Here is a 20,568-nt window from a genome sequence, read left to right as displayed (position 1 = left end):
GGAGATCCCAATTTAGTTGATCCAGTTTTCTGTATAGAGTCCCTATGTGTATTTTAGCGTCTTAATTACTAAATGGTATGCTTAGTTTAATTGAATCTTCCTTTCTGCTCGCCAGATAGTCAGCTCTTTCGTTACCGGAAATTCTTCTGTGAGGAACCCATAGTTAATTTATCCTTACACCCCCCTCTCCAGTGCTCTATGTAGCTCCCTGATAGCTAAAACTAGAGGGTGGACTCTCTTTACTGAAATCAGACTATCCAAAGGACTCAATGAGTTCGATATTATAAGTATAGATGCGTCTATTAATGACCTATCCAGGGCAGATAGGGCATTGTAAATGGCCAAAAGTTCCGCAGAAAAATGCTGGTAATAGCGTGAAACCAAAAGTGCCCCTCAAATAGTTTTGAACTGTATAAGGCACCGACGAAATCTTCCCGTTTGGAACCATCCGTGTAAATGGTCAGGTGATTTGGGTAATCCTCCTCAAGTACATTTTTTTACTTATTTAGTACCTTCATTGATAGGTCTATGGATATATTGGAGTACTGCTAGGGGGGTATTGCCGCCTTACAAGAGATAGTTCAGTTGTATCAAATCGCATGATTTAAATTGATAACTCGCTAGAGATGCTAGAGATAACCATTGATAGAGATGATTTAATATCTTTTTCCCAAAAATTTTACGGTAAAATCCACTATGCCTTAAGTAGCGCCTGTCTGATGAAACCACGTACCGTTCACGTAAAAAAATAGTTTGGCAGAGATCTAATTATCGATTTATTTTCAATCTTATTCCCATCTAAATATATATCCATACGATCTAAAATCCTTAAAATTTCTTGCAAGGTGTCGCTGAGCATTGTCAAACAAGAGGATGAATTTGATGATTCCTATTTGAGGTATTTCTGGACCATTTTGCAACATTATATCATTCAGTGTATTCAATTAAAGTCGGTGTGCATCAATAAATGTTTCTTTTGATTTGAGCTGCTCGTAATACATTACATCTTGCTGACCTTATCATATAGACAGCAAAACGTTATGGTCACGCATTTTCTGCTTTGGTGTCGATGTGGATGACTATCCAGGGCTAACCCGTAACTTTGAAATTGTCGTAGTAACTTCACTTTTCATAGCCAGTCACAATGTGCTATAGAGAACACTTCTTTTTCTGCCTGATAACCAATGGAACCGCTATGTTGCAATGGTTCCAAACCAATTATCAATCAATTCGTGTGGTGGCCAGTTTCACATGTAAACGTCTCAAAATAGTAGTTTCATCAACGGATAAGCTGCTTAAAAACTGTGCGAGAGCTTCAGTTGAATTTTCAAACCTCAGGTGTTGTAATTAATTGTCTCTGAACTGTTTTAATGCTCCAGGCCGCTGTTTGTCTTTCACATCAAAATCACGAAAAAATTAGATTAGATTAAATTATTTAACAGTTGCTTATACTGACACATTCTTTACTATATAAAACTGCATGAACTTGTTATGAACCCTTATGAATCAAGTAGATTTCTCATGATTTGCTTTTTCACTAATTACTATGAAATCTTAAAAAGTGTTAGAATAAGTTATTAAACACTGTATAGCAGATTTATTCATATTTGCCTTTCACAGTTAACAGGTCAATTGAAAGTGTCAAAACTAACACATAGATGGCGCTACTAGAATTAAATCCATATGGTTTTTAGTTAGTTAAACCCTCAACAGTTGCGTATATAAATTTTACAGAAATCAGATCATTAACATTTTGAGTGAAGCAACTTTCGTTATTGTGAAAAAATGGATAAAGAGGAATTCCGCGTCTTGATAAAATATTGATTTTTCAAGGGAAAAAATACAATTGCAGCAAAAATTTGGCTTGATGCCGAGTTTCTGGATACTGCCTCAGGAAAATCAACCATCAAGGATTGGTATGCTAAGCCTAGCCGTGGTGAAATGAGCACCGAAGACGATGAACGCAGTGCACGCCCAAAAGACGTTGTTACCGACGAAAACATAAAACAAATCCACAAAATGATTTTGAATGACCTTAAATTGAAGCTAAATGAAATAGCAGATGGTCTAAAGATTTCAATTGAACATGTACATCATATCATTCACGAATATTTAGGTATGAGAATGTTCTGTGCAAAGTGGGTGCCGCGCGAACTCACTTTTGACCAAAAACAACGACGAGTTTTTGCGTCAATATGTAACAATGGATAAGACATGGCTCCATCATTTCACTCTGATGTCCAATAAACAGTCATCTGAGTGGACTGCACCCGATGAACCCGCCCCAAAACGTCGGAAAACGCAAGAGTCGGCTGGCAAGGTTTTGGCGTCTGTATTTTGGAATGCGCATGGAATACTTTTCATAGGCTACCTTGAAAAAGGAAGGACCATCAACAGCGACTATTACATAGCGTTATTGGACCGTTTGAAGGACGAAATCGCCGAAAAACAGCTGCATTTAAAGAAAAAGAAAGTGCTGCAAGGCAATGCGCCGTGTTATAAATCCATGAATTGGATTCTCCAGATTTGGCCTTTTATAAAAGCGGAAAGTTCTTTATTGTCACGAGTTTTTGTATTATTCAATTATTTGAAATATTTTCTCTAACAAATTGATAACATAATATCGAAGGTTCTTGATTCCTTCCATTTATATCATTATAGGATTTAAATAAAGCTGGCTGATTATTCATTCAGGTGTCAAAGCTACTACCACCGATATTTAATAATAGCCAGTTATTTTTAAGTACAATATTTCTACACAATATAAGATTCAAGATATGTTAAAACTTTGAGATACTTTCCAGAAAAACTTCAGGATGCCGACGATAATATTTTATATCGAACAGTATAAAACATATATAACTTAAATCCGGTTTGTTATTTTCTGGGTAAAAATTCCTCAAAAACCACTTGTCTCGTCGGATTTATACGTCGACGAATGAATCAGAAGCGAGCCTGTACTCGATGTCGTGAGAACCATCCCATTTTTCTCACGATGATCCGATATGTTACCCTACGGCGAAACAGCCCACAGTTAAAGTGAAAGCCGCTGGATTCTTTCTTATATAGACCGTTTGCGAATCAAGATTTTATACATCGAGACATCTTGAAAATAACTTTCTATTATCGGGTATACGTTTTATGTGCCGACGGAAAAATAACTCGATGAACGAACTGAAATTTATAATTTTTTTGCTTGATGGATTGGAAGATTTTAAATATCAATTTCAGTTAAGAAAGTAAAGCATGGTTTGGAAGGTCATTGTGTGGATAGTTATACAGACATTGCTGATCTAATTTACCATTAGGAGATGACGTAACTCATAGAAACTGTATTTTTGAGTTCATAATAATATGATAATGCGCCTAATTCTACTACTATTGAACTGTATTTTTAAATTGACACTGATTCATTTTATTTGATTGTGTTCTGAGTTACTTTATTTATTTATTTTATTATTAGCTCTATAGATTAGTTTAAAAGGATTTTTTATTTCATTTCAAGCGTATTGCCCATCGATTGCCCCTACATTTTCTCATCTTTCTGGCAATTTACGGATTCCATCTCGAAAAAACTAATTATTTTTTGAAAGTATCGACGAATCAACGCATCTCTTGGTATCCTCTCATTTTCATGACGTCTCACATGTCGGGATCAAGTAGTACAAAAAAGAGCAAGGACTGGAGAAACTGGTCAAAATTCAATATTTCCAAGAATGATTTCACCCGTTTTACAACATATAGTCAAGCGTTCTAACGCTAAATAATATTATTATATATATAGCACGTACAAACGTATGAAAACAGCTAATTAATCAACTGCTAAGCCGTCTCGAATTCTTTTTAAAGTTTGAGCTGGATTTTTGTCCAATAAGTCTTAATTGATATAAGTCCAATAAGTCTTAATTCATTTAAATCGTTGAAACCAAAACTGACAATGGGGATATGACGTAGCAGCATCACCATATGTTTCTAAAAGTGTTTGAATGGCTTCAACATCAGATTTCTTCAAATATATCCCTTAGAGATACCTCAGCAACTTATAGTATACCAAACTAAATCACAGCAAAAAGAGAGCATGAGCTTGGAATGGTAGAGGATATCGGATATGGAGGTTCATATTGATTCATGCCCAGATGGCCTTCATCATTTTTCCCTTTGAATTATCGTAATGGACTCACTTTTAATCTCCAGTAACAATACTGTGAATAATACATATGACAAGACGCCTTTCAATGTCCCTTGGCTCCAATTCATAGATCATTCCGATGTCCTTCAAGCGATTGGAAATGGTTTCTTATGTTACTCCCAAAACTTGAATCAAAATCGCCACTTTTAGAACGTGCATACCAGTATTTACATGTTGAAATCGATAAAGCGTGTTTGCCATATATTTCAGACAATATTCCATGACCTTCAGTCGCCTTTTTCTTCAAATTAAAAAAGTAAAAAAGCAAAAAAAAAGTAAGAAGCACCGAAAAAATCTTCATATTTCGACGAAATGACACATACTCAGAAGGAAGGCTTCATCATGAAATTGGTTCTAAATTTATTTAATGCGATTTAAAAGAGTGACATCATATCTCGTAAATCCTTTAAAATTAAATTATAGGAATGATATTCTATTGTCATATTAACTAGGTCTATATCTAGGTGAATCAATTGGTTTTTAATCTATTCTTAATTGCTACTGAATAGCAAATAATTATGTACGGATGATTTGAATTTTATTCCAATTTTGTTTAACTAATGCATTTTTTAATATTTAAATCTAGTTTTGATTTAATAATTTAAATTCTTCTTTTTACTAACGTTGGCTCCAAACCACGGTCCTCGGAATTAAGCCTTCCGATTGGCTAATCATCCGGTCTAACCCAGTTATCCCTTGTCAAATTTTCCACTTTTGCCTATAAAAAAAATAAAATTACAGTCACAAAGATAAAGTACATCCATGCCCCAGCCGGATTCGACCATTGCACTAACGAAGCCAGCTCCAGCGGTTTTGTTTTCTTTTTAATGTTCTGCATGAATATCGCACCGATTCACTTATTTCAACACAAATTATATTTGCCTAATAAGAAAGGGAAATCTTACAAAGTACAAAGCTGCAGAAGACAAAGTTGGATGCTATAACATTTATTTTTGGATATATCACTTAAAGAGTAATCGTGTGATATGAAAACGTGTGTGATTTTAAAAAGTGAATGATATATGAATTTAGATGACTTAAGCAGTCAAACTTTTCAAATTTTCATCATCATCATTAGTTTCGAATTCATCTATAATGGATAATATAACATATTCTATAGAAGGTACCGTCATAATTGTGACCGAGAAAAAATATAATACGTCACTCAACAAGTCTTCGGTCTGAAGTATAGATAACGCCACCTAACCTTCCTTGACCTAACCTAACTTAAATATTGCTTACGAATTTCCTTTTATCCTTCATTGAGAGACAATCGCCAATCGATGTTCAAGGTCACATAGTTTAGATCTGGCCTTCAATCACTAGTGGGACTATTCGATTGAAAATATTTTTTATCAAAAATAGAAGTGATTGCTTGAAGTTCGAGCCTACTTTGGCGTATAAGTAAAAAGCTGTCCTGATCATCTGATATAATCAAGAACATCACTGTTATTAATGACATTAATTATAACAAACAAGGCATTTCACAAGTCTCATTATAGCAGGCACATAATGAATATAATGGATATGAACTAAAAGAAAGAATGGTTATACGTAGTTCTGAAATACACCAGTAATGTGTTAACTAACATTAAAGGAAAATATTCTTAACAGAATAGATCCTATTACAATTTTAAAATATCTTCGTGTGAACTTGTGTCCAATACTATATAATTTTATAATTTAATATTTATTTCTTAAATCAACTTTGACTAAAATTTAATTTACATGTCCTATAATTTATATACAAACTAAATATATTTAACATGTGGGTGCCGGCATGCTAATATCGATCTTTACCCAATAAATGAACCCTGAAATTGACTACACAATAAACAGACAATATAATAACCAACTGTATATATAGAAATATATTTCGCATCAATATATACTGAACATAACGATCCAAGTTTCAATTTAGTCTCCAGAAATATAGTATTTGCAAATATTCAATGATTGATAAATTAGGATTATTACAGAGTGATTTCAAAGAATAAATACCTCCAAGAAATTACGGAAAAATATAGAATACGTGATAATATATAAAGAAATGTTTAATGTGAGAAGATCTTCCAATATGAAGAAACCATTAACAATCTTAACTGCATTATTTTACTACAAAGCATCTCTAATAATTTTTCTCATATTTAGACTCGTCTGTATATCATAAAGATAGTTCCTGTAAGAGTATTTCAAAGCGGATTTCTGGTAGAAATTGTACTAGAAGATGCTGAAAATTTCTCCATTAAACAGATGTGTTGCTAATATTTTAATACACATTATTAGAAATTAAACTTTTTTTACGTATTGTATTACTAATAGAGTTAATTTAATATAAGATAAATTATTATTTAATTGTTCTAAAAGAAGATTCATAACACATAATGAGTTACATAATAAAACAACTTCAACTTCCACAATTACGTCTTTCTTTGAGCTAAACTTTTGAGCAGTACAACGTTCTATTGAGATTTGCAAGCAGCCAACAGTCAATGAGGTTCTATTCTGGACTATACGGTGCGTGGAAGAATAATTATTTCACTTGGACCCCCATTATCCTTGAGTTACTATAAAGATTCTTAGAAAATAACAACATTTTAATATGTATTAATGTAACTCTTAAAGCTGGGGCCGGTTGATTTGGAAATCTAAGAGCTACTAGGTTAATTTTAGGAAGATTGGTGTCATCTATATATGCAGTATTTATTGGGGGCTGTTTTGACAGCTTAATTTTATTTTTATTTACTTTATTAAACTTTTATTAATTGAATATTTAATGAACCGCCTTTAATAAATGTATTTTTACAAAAGTAAAAATAGAACATTAGAATATATTCTTCCAACTTGAAGCTTTTCCTTTTCATGCGATTTGAAGTAATGTTCGCGAAGATACAACTTGACAATTTAAAAGCTTTTGTAGTTCGAAACATTAAATTTTATCATTGAACTGTAGTTTTTAAATGAAAGCTGACAAACTTTTCATTAAAAATTTGTTAGCTAATAAGAAATAATACATTTTTTTAAACTGAAAATATCTTTTTAAGTTTATAATACGCACATAACAGGTCAATTGAAAAGTATCCGGCCTACCATAGTAAAACACATTTATTTGGAAAAATTAGTTTTGTTTTATTCAACATAATTCCCCTCAAGGGTGATACGCTTATTCTAGAGACCCTCCAATTTTTCGATAATATTTTTGTAGTACGATTTGTCCCCAATGCTTCAAAATAGGATACAGTTTCGGCTGTCACCTCTTCATTCGACGAAAATTTCTTCCCAGCGAGCATTCTTTTAAGATCTGAGAACAGGAAATAATCGCTGTGTGCCAGATCTGGAGAATATGGTGGATGAGGAAGCAATTCGAAGCCCAATTCATAGATTTTTTGTCATCGTTTTCAATGACTTGTGACACGGTGCATTTTCTAGGTTAAGCAGCACTTTCTTTTTCTTCAAATACGGCCATTTTCGGCGAATTCATTCTTAATATAGTCCAATAACGCTATGTAACGGTCGTTGTTGATGTTTATTCCATTTTTAAGGTAGCCAATGAAAAGTATTCCATGCGCATCCCAAAATACAGACACCATAAAGTTGACAGTCGATTGTTTCATTCTCCCACACTTTAGAGCGGGTTCATCGTGTTCAGTCCACTCGGATGACTGTCGATTGGACTTCGGAGTGAATTGATGTAGCCATGTTTCATACATTGTCACATTTCGACGCAAAAATTCGGGTTTATTACGCTTGATCATCTTTTTGTCGTCGTTGTTAGTCAAAAATGAGCTCGCGCGGTACCCACTTTGCCCAGAGCTTTCTCAAACCCAAATATTCCTGACTGATATGATGTACACGTTCATTTGATATCTTTAGAGTGTCTGTAATTTCATTTAATTTCAATTTACTGTCCTTCAAAATCATTTTGTAGATTTGTTAAATGTTTTCATCGATAATAACCTCTTTTGGACGTTCACTGAGTTCACTGTCTTCGGTGCCTATTCCACCACGTCTAAACTTAGCATACTCATCCTTAATGGTTGACTTTCCTGGGGAAGTGTCCGGAAACACGGCCTCAAGCCAAGTTTTTGCTTCAACTGTATTTTTAAAAGCAATATTTTATCAAAACGCGATATTCCTTTTTATTAATTTTTTTCAGAATAACAAAAGTTGCTTCACTCAAAATGCTATAATTTACAAACTAAGAATCCGACAGCTTTGAAATATTCACACGCCCCTTTTGAGGGCTAGGGATAAGTAAAAATATTGGATTTAATTCTAGTAGCGCCATCTCTATGCCAGGCCGAGGCTTCAATTAACCTGTCAAGCACAACTGGTGTACATAGCTGGATATAAATGCAATGCAACCACTTTCAAAAGTCATAATTGTACTTGATTAAGGTATATTTGGAGGTTTCCAATAATCACATTATACTACACATGTACATGAGGCATTAGAGGAAGTGCAACTTCTGGATATATTGAGTGTGATTCAATCCCAATATCCTATAAAATTGTTTTATATTAACATTGTATAAAACAAAATATCTAAAAGTGAAACTGTAAACTTTATTAATAGTATGGTATTTCTGTACTTATTTTAAATTACTTTTAAACCTAAATTGAAGTTCTGGAATAATGTTTCTTTCTTCTATTTCATTTTGTTTTTACCATTAATACACCACTTATTATCTAGAGATAAACATACGTAACTAGAGATAATCTTTTTATACATCAAAACCCGAAAATGTTGAAACTTGAACAACAAACTCACATATGAAGGAATTAAATGTTGAAACGTCTACATTCTCAACTTTACTTTCTACTCTTTTTTCGATACCTATTAGTATTTTGTCTTGCAGATATTAGCTTATCTTATATATAAAAATGAATCGCAAAATATGTTCCTAAGCGCATAACTCAACAACGCCTGGACTAATTTGGCCAAATCTTTTTTTAAAATGTTCGATGAAGTTCAGGGATGGTTTTTACGGCGAGAAAAATTAGAATTATTGCTGGAAAAACCCTAAAAATAGCCCTTTTTGTTTGAATTTGTTTCGTGTATCAGTTGACAATTCATCTGTCATCTGTCAAAAGTCATCTGTAACAGACAACTTTTTTTTTTTAAATTTGATATGACTTGAACTCAAATCCTTTTAATCCGTACGAATTGTTTTATTTATTTAAAATTTTTTATTTGTTTAAAATTTAATTCAAATTTTAAATAAATAAAACAATTCGTACGGCTTAAAAGGATTTGAGTTCAAGTCATATCAAATTTAAAAAAAAAGTTGTCTGTTACAGATGACTTTTGACAGATGACAGATGAATTGTCAAATGATACACGAAACAAATTCGTATATCGTGTTTTGTGCAGAGTGTTTAGTTAGTTAGTTTTTGTTTAGTTCGTGATTAGTGAAAAAATAATTTATATTTGATATGCCTCCTATAAGACGAAGCAATTTAGGTAGAAGAGCCAGAAATGCTATAAACCAAGCTAATTACCGATCTAATCGTACTGCACAAGAACGTGACGACGGAAATGAACGTGAAAGAATTCGGATATCACAAACGCGTGAAGCGCGAGCGCGACATTCAACTAATAATCGCGCAAGTTTGAATCCAGCTGCTTTCAGTTACGATGTGTCAATTGACTACAGTAACTACCAATGTGTTGTTATTGGTTCTATGAACTTGGTTTGCTCACACTGTAAGGCATTAAAATACAAAAACGAAGCCAATGGATTGTGTTGCGCAAATGGTAAAGTGAAATTGATACAATTGGATCCACCACTAGAACCATTGTACTCATTGGTTTCAGGAATAGGAACAGATTCTATACACTTTTTGACACATATTCAACAATATAACAATTGCTTTCAAATGACTTCATTTGGGGCAACAAATGCAGTTCGGGAAAATTTTATGCCAACTTTCAAGGTATGTATTATAGCAGTTACTCATAATTATTTTAGCGAACAAAATTTTCTGTCACCAAAGTTAAGATGTGTTACTAATCTTCAATTTCTTAATCATTACGAAATATATCACTTAGTCATCATATTATATGGTGATTCAGTTTCAGTTACACTTTTATTATATTTTATATTTGATAGATATTAGTTAAAACTAAATATATACTTTTTAAGATCAAATATTATTTAAGTTTGATCATTGACAATCCATTAATTTATACCACACCATAATATTTTTTTATTTACAGATACAAGGGCAAATATATCACAGAGCAGGTTCACTGTTACCAGTGTCAGATAGCGACAACAAATTCCTGCAAATTTATTTTATGGGCAATTCACCACAAGAAATTGATCTGCGTTGTGCACATAACAATTTAGTAAAAAGGTCTATTGTAGAACAATTACAAACTTTATTTCATCAACACAATCAATTGATTATATTGTTTAAAACTGCCCTGGATCTGATGCCATCCGATAATCACAAAATTGTAATCAGAGCTGATAAAACACCTGCAGGTCAACATACAAGACGTTTTAATGCACCAACTATTGATGAAGTTGCTATCGTTGTAGTTGGAGAAAACTTGGAATCCCGTGATATTGTTTTACATCGTCGGAATTTTCAATTACAACCTATAAAGGAAACACACCGCTCATATGATGCACTGCAATATCCCATTATATTTTGGCAAGGTGAAGATGGCTACGATTTATCAATAAAAATGATAAATCCCATTACAGGTAACTAAAATATTAGTTTAGCTATGGCGATAATATCTCAGTCACTATATTATGTATTTTAATTTTATATTTGAATGTTATTAAAACAAAATCTGTTTACAGGTTCTGAAACCAACAAAAAAGTCAGTTCAATGAACTATTATTCATACCGCCTAATGATTCGGGAAAATGCAGATAATCACATATTGAAATGTCGGCGATTATATCACAAATATGTTGATGACATGTATGTTAAAATTGAAACGGAGAGATTAACATTCATCAGGTTGAATCAAACCAATCTCCGATCTGAAGAGTATATTCACCTTCGAGATGCGATTAATACTGATGGAAATGCACAGAATGTCGGTCGGATGACTATTCTTCCAGCAACATACATCGGAAGCCCTCGGCATATGCACGAATATGCTCAAGATGCCATGTCGTATGTTCGTCATTATGGTACAGCAGATTTGTTCATCACATTTACATGCAATCCGCAATGGATAGAAATTAAGCAGGAGTTATTACCTGGGAAATCATCCATTGATCGTCATGATATTACAGCCAGAGTCTTTAGACAAAAGTTGAAATCTTTAATCTAACTTAGCTGTGCATTTAGAAAATGGACAAAGAGTGTATTTTACAGCACAGAACGCAGTACAAAAAGCTGCTCAGCCACCATCTACTACATTAACCAGTTTTTTTGAGACATGCCAAAACGATGATTTCGCACAAACATTGCTATATTCTGAAATGCCAAAATATTATACCTGGAATCAATCCTCAAGGAGATTTATACGACGGAAACAAGGAAAACCAGTTCCAGGATATACAGATGTATATTCCACCGATGCGATTGGCCGGATTTATTCAGTACATCCAAGCAATGATGAATGTTTTTATTTACGACTGATATTAGTCAATGTACGTGGCCCAACATCATTCCAACAGTTACGAACTGTTGATGGTGAATTGTGTGGATCCTACAGAGAAGCCTGTCAACGTTTGCAATTGCTTGAAAATGACGCTCATTGGGATCAAACTCTCAATGATGCTGTAATATCATCACAAATCATATCACACTCATCAAATACGAACATTGTTTTCTATAATCATATCTACATGCTTCCCATCAAACGCAATTGATTTGTGGATGAAGTACAAAGATTATATGTGTGATGATATTTTGTATCAAATACGGAATAGAATGGGAAATCCAAATATACAAATCAGTGAAGAAATTTACAATGAAGCATTGATTTCAATTGAGGACATGTGCTTGATAATGTCAAACAAACTATTAATTCAATTAGGCCTGACCGCGCCCAATCGTCCAATGCATGACGCTTTTAACCAAGAGTTGCATCGAGAAAGACTGTATGATCTCAACGCTTTGAAAGAATAAATTCAAACAAATCTTCCACTGTTAAATGAACAACAGAAGTATGTATTTGAAACTCTTATGAAAGTAACAAATGATGAAACTGGAGGGATTTATTTCTTAGATGCACCTGGTGGTACAGGAAAAACTTTTTTTATTTCATTAATATTAGCAACAATTCGCTCACAAAATAAAATTGCACTTGCACTCGCTTCGTCGGGAATCGCAGCAACTTTGCTTGAAGGTGGTCGAACAGCCCATTCAGCACTAAAATTGCCATTAAATATGCAAAGCAATGAAACTCCAACCTGCAACGTTTCGAAGAACTCTGCAATGGCAAAGGTTTTGCAGCAATGTAAATTGATTGTTTGGGATGAATGCACGATGGCACATAAAAAATCTTTGGAGGCTTTAGACAGAACCTTAAAAGATCTACGTAGCAATAATAACCGATTTGGTGGTGCAATGATTTTATTAGCAGGAGATTTTCGTCAAACATTGCCAGTGATTCCACGATCAACGCCAGCTGATGAACTCAATGCATGTCTAAAGTCCTCCAATTTGTGGAAACATGTTAAAGTACTTCATTTAAGCAAGAATATGCGTGTCGAGTTGCAAAATGACCAATCTGGAAACATATTCTCTAAACAACTCATTGACATTGGTAATGGCAAATTTCCTATAGACATGTTGACGGCTTGCTTTTGCTATGACTATAAACAAGTCCCAGGGGCAATCATTAAGTGTTTGTGGTATTAATCTAGAAAACCCATGTTTCTCACATGGTCAATTGTATGTTGCCTGTTCCCGTGTTGGAAAACCATCAGATTTGTTTATCTATGCGCCAGGTAATCAAACAAAAAACATCGTATACCACAAAGCAATATAATGATAATAATAATAATAATTATGATTCACATGATTAACAATAAAGCGATTACTTACTTTTCAATCCTTATATATGTTTTATTTAATTATTTTTTATTCACAACGCCCTATCACCAGGGTGATGGTTCTGTTCAGGAGAATTTTTTAAAATACGTAGGCACAAAAACTGCCACATTACAAATCTTTTTGACAGGACGAAGTCTGTCGGGTCAGCTAGTTATCAGTATAAAAAAAACGAAATATTTTTGTTACTAATATATCAATTTATTATTATAAGATAAAGCAATCATCACGTTTAATCTATTAATATATCACTAGTTGCTCCAGTTTAACCGAAAAGCGATCAATTCAGACTATAAATGTGTAATGATAAATTGACCAGGTGCATTTATTCAGCCAATGAAAATAAGCGTTTTTGTGTATCTTATACAGAATTTACCTATTTAACTGGCCTGCTTTATCGACAGAATTACTAGTGCAGATATTTACAAGTTGATTTAACATTTAGTTGGCAATAAAATGCACTAGAAATTTGCTGATTGTATCATATAATGACTAATGAGATTTCGTCATACTATTATTAATAATAATTCAGTTTTATTCCTTATTAATTAATTAACCTAAGGCAGAAGGTTCTTTGTTATCTTATTCATGTCAAGTAAAACGTTATCTAAACTAAATATATCAATTATATTTAATATTAATATACTCTATGATCTATTATTAAGATCAATACAATTGGCTGATTGATCAATCAGAGCTGGATTGTTTGGATTTTGGTTTGGTTTTTTGTGACCTCCAATATATAAATTCAGATGATTTAGATTTTATTGCAGAAAAAAGTGCACAACTTGGTATATGAGTTGGTAAAAAGTAGACTGTATTTAGCGTCAGAGGCAATAATTATGAGGACGTCTTAACGTTTCTGTGAGCTATATCTATTTTGAAAATATATATCGCATTCATCATGGAAACATCTGTACAGTAGTTCTGTTTATGGTTATGTCTGTGTATTAATTTTCATTCATTTTTCTCATAACATTATCACTGAACCTCCTCATTAATTCTTGCTTTAGTATCAAATATTTTAATTAAACATGCATGATGAAGTAAAATGTAGATATCCGTCAAGAAGGTGATATGGCCCAAATAACTTTAATTCGAGTCAATTGTTATTTAGCAGAATATATTATTATTAAGTATTTCTTTCAAGTTGTCTTTCTGGTCAATTCTCCCTTTCTTCTTCTTCTCTGGAAAATTCATGGAAGGAATCATGAGCTTTGACAAAATTAATATATGAATTTTAGGGGCGTGTTAAATATTTTTTTAGATATAAATAAATATATTTTCTTTAAATTACATTATATGTCATTGTTAAGATATCCGCCATATCAGTGACAACCCCGACCCATCGGAATTCACAAATATTCAAATATATACCTGCAAATCGAAAAGTACCTTCATTAAAAGAAATATGGAGAGGACAGGTCCGAGTTTTGGGATGGCCAATCAATTTCATCTCTTATCGACTTCATCTTTCGTGCGTTATTAAATTCATTATTAGTTCTTGAAGCTTTAGACCTAAAACTTCCTTAGTGTTATATATAGCCTTTAAAAAAGTATCAGTGAGCATTATTATGCGCTACCCTTTTGAAACGTTGGCTTTATTTGCAAGTTACTGATTAAAATAAAATATATAGATGATTTAAAGACATATATAACTTGTATATAATATAAGTTTAGATGTCTTTAGAAATTTTAACAGCGTTAGTTTTCATCCCCAATCTACCACTAAAGTCAACTAGACCTTCTTTCTTTGTTTCTTTCAATAACGTATATGGTATTCTTGCCATTTATTCAGCTGAGAAAATAATGATTTTACATTTTATTCCTTTGGAATTCAATACATATTTGCTTAAAATATCTTATCGAAAGTGCTTTATCAATGGGAAAAAAGAAAACTTGTCATTTTCATTTAATATATTTAAATCATATGTATACCAAAATTTTTCAATTCTTCACAAAAAACTATTTTTCTCGAGAAAAAACAATCGATAGTGATTTTAAAAATATATGATGTTATGAATAGTCGTCACCTTGGTTTGAAGCTCTGTAATATTATATATATATATATATATATATATATATATATATATATATATATATATATAACTGTTCGATTATTTAGATATATTCCAAGAGCGATCAAGCCAATACAAACTGAAACAATAGATTCCTGCGAACTCATTAAGTATGCTAATAAACAGATCGATGCTGTCTTAACAATTGCGAATATTTCTAATTAAAATCGGAACAATTACAATGAGAATATTTCATTGCCGATACGGCCTCAATAAAAAAATTCCTGCCGACATGAGAGCAAGCGAGAGAGAGACAGCGCGAGAGAACCAGAGAGAGAAAAAGTAGAATAGAAATTTCGTTGTCATAGCATCATCACTGAATCATTCATAAATGCTCAGCCAACATCTGAAGCCTTTAATTTATGTAGAAAGTTTGGAGCGACATGCAAAACCATTTCGGAGGATGAAACCAGGTGTATGACTTTGTAATGGACCTGTAGAATAAAACGGATGGAAAAAAATACCGGTTAAGTTATTGGGAAGCGATTTAAATAGATAATTATAATTTGGCACGCGTTTGGCGTAATGGTTTAAGATTAAACCGAAAAGTAAGAGTGCGTTTGTCAATGTATACGAGGGTAATTAAATATTGATTCGTATGACTTACACAAACACCAACCATAAAAAAAATTTAGGAGTAAAAAAATCAACTAAGCATACACTCAGTATCATATAACAGGTCAATTGAAAAGTCCCCGGGCTGGCACATAGATGGCGCTACAAGGATTAAATCTATATGTTTTTAGTTAGCCCTAACCTTCCAAATTTGCGTGTATAAATTTGACAGTTGTCGGATCATTATTTTGTAAATTATCTCATTTTGAGTGAAGTAACTTTTGTTATAGAGAAAAAAAATGGATAAAAAGGAATTTCGCATGTTGATAAAATATTGCTTTTTGAAGGGGAAAATACGGTTGAAGCAATAACTTGGCTTGATGCTGAGTTTCCGGACACTGCCCCAGGAAAATCAACCATCAAGGATTGGTATGCTAAGTTTAGACGTGGTGAAATGAGTAGCGAAGACGGTGAATGCAGTGGACGCCCAAAAAGGGTGTTTTAAATTGAAATTGAATGAAATAGCAGACACTCTAAAGTCATCTACTGAACGTGTACGTTACATCATTCATGAATATTTGGGCATGAGAAAGCTCTGCGCAAAATGGGTGCCGCGCGAACTCACTTTTGACAAAAAACAACGACGAGTTGATGATTTGGAGCAGTGTTTGAAGATGATCAAGCGTAATAAACTCGAGTTTTTGCATCGATATGTGACAATTGATGAAACATGGCTCCATTCTTTCACTAGGAAATCCAATCAAACGTAGGAAAACGCAATAGTCGGCTGGCAAGGTTATGGCGTCTGTGATTTGGGATGCCCATGGAATAATCTTGATTGACTTCCTTGAAAAAAAAAGATCGTCAACAGCTACTATTATATAGCGTTATTCGACCATTTGAAAGGCGAAATCGCCGAAAAACTACCGCATTTGAAGAAAAAGAAGGTGCTGTTGCACCAAGATAATGCACCGTGTCATAAGTCAGTGAAAACTATGGCAAAACTCCATAAATTGGGCTCTATAAATTGCTTCATCGTACACCGTATATTCTCCAGATCTTGCCCCAGCGGCTATTTCCTCTTCTCATGTCTTAAAAGAATGCTCGCTGGGAAGAAACTGAGACCTATTTTGAAGCAAAGGACAAATCGTACACAAAAATGGTATCGAAAAGTTGGAGGGTCGCTAGAATCAGTGTATCATCCTTGAAGGGAATTATGTTGAATAAAACACTTTTCACCATGACTTTCGTTTTGCCTTTGGTAATCATCATTCCATACCTTCTAAGGGCCTTATTTAACTGTTTAATATTTTGTGTAGGTGTTCTGTCTTATTAGTTGTTTATTACATCGCCTGTAAAATCTCCTACAGATGTATATTCTTTCCGTATTTGATATTCTATATGTAGTCCTATTTTTTCTGTCCGAAATTTTCCTTATTTTATCATCAATTAATATTATAAACAAAGTTGGGCTTAAACTTCCTGATTGGGTTTTGAAGGTTTTTGATTTCATCTTGTCGACAATGAAGGCATATGTATCTATGCTGAATTTTTCTTGATTTATTTTCACAATATTATTACCTATTATATTATCTCTTTGTTCTAATATAGTCTATAGCTTTTAATTCTTATTCTGTCAAGCTTTTCCTCTCAACGAACTATCTGTTTCTTTGGAGTTTGAACTAGTGTTATTCGATTAATTATCTTATTCTAAATATTATATCATCTTGTATAGTTTTTTCCTATAGAAATCCGCTGTGTGATATTGTTAGTGACTTATCTGATACTGAATTTGGACGGTTTTCTATAATCACTACATAGTATAAAACAAAGTCTCCTTTTCTGTCCCTATATCCCTATGTGCGCTTAAATCTTTAAAACTACGCAACGGATTTTGATGCGGTTTTTTTCAATAGATAGAGTAATTCAAGAGGAAGGTTTATATGTATAATACAGGCATAATATACTAAGGCAACATTGCTAATTTTAGAGGTTTCTAACGTGATGTCGTAAATTAACCTATTTTTTTAGGCTTATTTAGCAATTAGCAAAAACGCTGTTTAACCCTACGAGTTAGATCAAATTAATGTACTACAGTATTGTACACCATAAAAAGGTCTACAAAAAAGTCTGCGATGGTATATGTTTATCTTTTAGGGATAACCCACATTAACCATTTTTATTGTTTACTTTTTACGTGAGAAAATGGCTTATTTACGAAGCTATTTTAAGCAATACGACATTAATCCTTATAGAATTAAGTACCTTAAATACAGTGTGCAATTAATATAGATCAGTATGGTTCCTTACAGCATGTAAATTAAACAAATATTTTCGAAGATATCACAAATTTAAAATTTGCGTTTAAAAATGTGTAGTGTAATAAAAATTATATGAATTTAGATATTCCAAAGATAGCAGGAAATCTTCATAGTAAGTATAGGGGAAGAGGAATTGTTTTACTCCAAATTTAATGCGTGCAGGCCAAGGGCAGTAATGAATGAACCAAAAATACTGGATCGATTTTAATCATGTTTTCATTGAGTGACATAGGCATATATATTTTATGCCCGTGCAAAGTCGGAGCGGGCCGCTATGTTTTTATATACAACGTTCATATTTTTTCTGTAGTGTATTTAATTTAGTATCAGCATTGCACCCGTGCGAAGCCGGGGCGGGTCGCTAGTATACTCATATATAAGTTATAAAGTATGAAAGGGTATTAAACAAAAACTATCAATTTATTTGAAAAAATATGTTTTATTTTATAGAAAGAATAGGTGAATTGTTGAATGGCGATACAAAGCGACACTGAGAGTTCTAATCTATTAGAAAATAGGCCTACCTATCTCACACGTTCACCATCCAGCTAGTTTTAAAACAGTAGATTCTAAATAAACAGTTACAACGTTGTACGTGGTCGTTATTTTGGTTTGACAGCTTATGGTTGTTATAAATATTATTTTTTAGTATCGATTATAGTTTCGTCCGACAGTTTTGAAGATCTTTGAAATGTCGCAATTTCTACTCAAATTTCCATGGTACCCCTCGACGGAAAAGTTTTTCAAGTTTTGGTGACTCCAGATTCCAATAGTCTACGGGTGAGGAAATGAGCTCCTACAATCCAATCCCCGTTGGTTACATGTTCCTTACTAGTAACATTTTCTGGCTAGACGTTGTTAAACACCTTCAATACACCTCTTGCGGCCTAATAGCTTCAGATGCTTTTTCCCAAACACAACTTAATTACACCAAGAAACGCTTCGAGTAACTGCGGAAAGATTGCCAATCCTATGTCAACTTAATTGGGGCTTCCTGCACCAGCATCCTGCCGACTGCGCCAGTTCTAAATCGTGAGGCAAAAACGGGAGGCAGTACCGCTACATTTTGACTGCCTATAACCTTGCTCAAAGTATAGATAAAGTAAGATTTTCAAAAAAGTTTATTTGGTCTTTACATTTTTTTTTCGTTATGATTGAAAAATTATATCGGTCAACTGGTGACCGCGATTCGCTATGAAACGTTCGACTCTTTTGTGGCATTTTTCATGACATCCTGCACATCTGAGGCGGCTGAATTTCTTCAATCTCGTGACGAATATTGTCTTTAAGATTATTATTATTTTATTTGAAAATGCTGTTTTGGTTGAGGCGATTAAAGAAGCGACTGGTTGAACGGCGATACAAAGAGGCATTGAAGGTTCAGGCATATTTGATTTAAGGTCGTTTGATTTTGTTACAGGTGGTTTTGAGACAGATAGCCGGATAGTCAGGGCCATATTACATAACAGATATTCATGGCTATGCACAGCAGAGTAGTCCCTCTATAATTATTACAATCCCCCTATTTCAAGTAGTTTATCTCCGTTTTTATGTATTGGAACAATTGATGATATTCGCCAACTCTATAGGATTCTATATTTTATTGTAAATTAAAATCCACTAATAATTCAGAAGTTTTCTGATCCACTATTTTCAAAATTTCTTGTATTCTTGTCTTATCTTGACTCGGTGTTTTATTTTAGTTTTAAATTTTTATCTCTTTCGTGCTCTCAGTTTACTTTCTTGTTAGACGGTATATGCTTTCGTATGTTGCTTCTTGCAAACAAAGCAGTTCCTGAAAGATTTCCATCCATCTCCATTAATTACATGTTTTTTAAATTCAATTATTTAAATAAAAACATATCTTAGCTGCATCTAAAAGCCATTTAACATATCTTAGCTGCATCTAAAAGCCATTTATAGGAATACTTTGTTATAATAATTTAATCATCCATAGTAATAATTTTGTTCTTGTGTCATTGTAGTAAAATGATGTTGATTTGATAGTAAAGTTCAACTAGTTTTTTTGTATAGTGAATAACAGGTAATATTAAGTAATTTTTGTGTGTAGTGTAATCCGTGGTTAAATAATGAAATTAAGTGAAATTTTAACGACTTAGAAATCAGCTTAACACCAAGAATTTCAAAGGTAACAGAGGGTGCTATGCTTGGATAGCTGAATACAAACTAGGGTCATATAGTTTCATGAAACTAAATGAAAACTTCTCTGCCAAGTCACTAATATCACAGCTTTAATTTTTCATACACGATTTGTAATTTGACTGATCTATTTTCTGTGATTATTTGTAATTCCTTTCAGAAATGCCACGATTTCACTGAGTTCCATTAGAGCATCGCGTATGTTAATGCACTCTATCATGTTTTTTAGCATTTC

The 20,568-nt window shown here is 33.1% G+C and overlaps 1 protein-coding gene across 1 annotated transcript; it reads left to right on the top strand.

Annotated features, from left to right (window-relative positions):
• The first annotated feature begins 626 nt into the window (after positions 1-626).
• LOC143199887 (uncharacterized) lies at positions 627-11,612 on the top strand. The gene is made up of 7 exons (XM_076410009.1): positions 627-740; positions 846-898; positions 9,823-9,947; positions 10,008-10,126; positions 10,410-10,680; positions 10,738-10,905; positions 11,008-11,612. Exons 1-7 carry the CDS (start codon positions 627-629, stop codon positions 11,487-11,489), a joined length of 1,332 nt encoding a protein of 443 aa, XP_076266124.1. The 3' UTR covers positions 11,490-11,612.
• Positions 11,613-20,568: the final 8,956 nt, after the last annotated feature.

The sequence above is a fragment of the Rhynchophorus ferrugineus genome, unplaced genomic scaffold, assembly GCF_030347505.1.
Source record: "Rhynchophorus ferrugineus isolate W39M unplaced genomic scaffold, kcgeb_rfMv2 rfM7, whole genome shotgun sequence".
NCBI classification, from domain to species: Eukaryota; Metazoa; Arthropoda; class Insecta; order Coleoptera; family Curculionidae; genus Rhynchophorus; species Rhynchophorus ferrugineus.
Note: the sequence above shows the minus strand (reverse complement) of the source record. Positions and strands in the feature narration are given on the sequence as shown.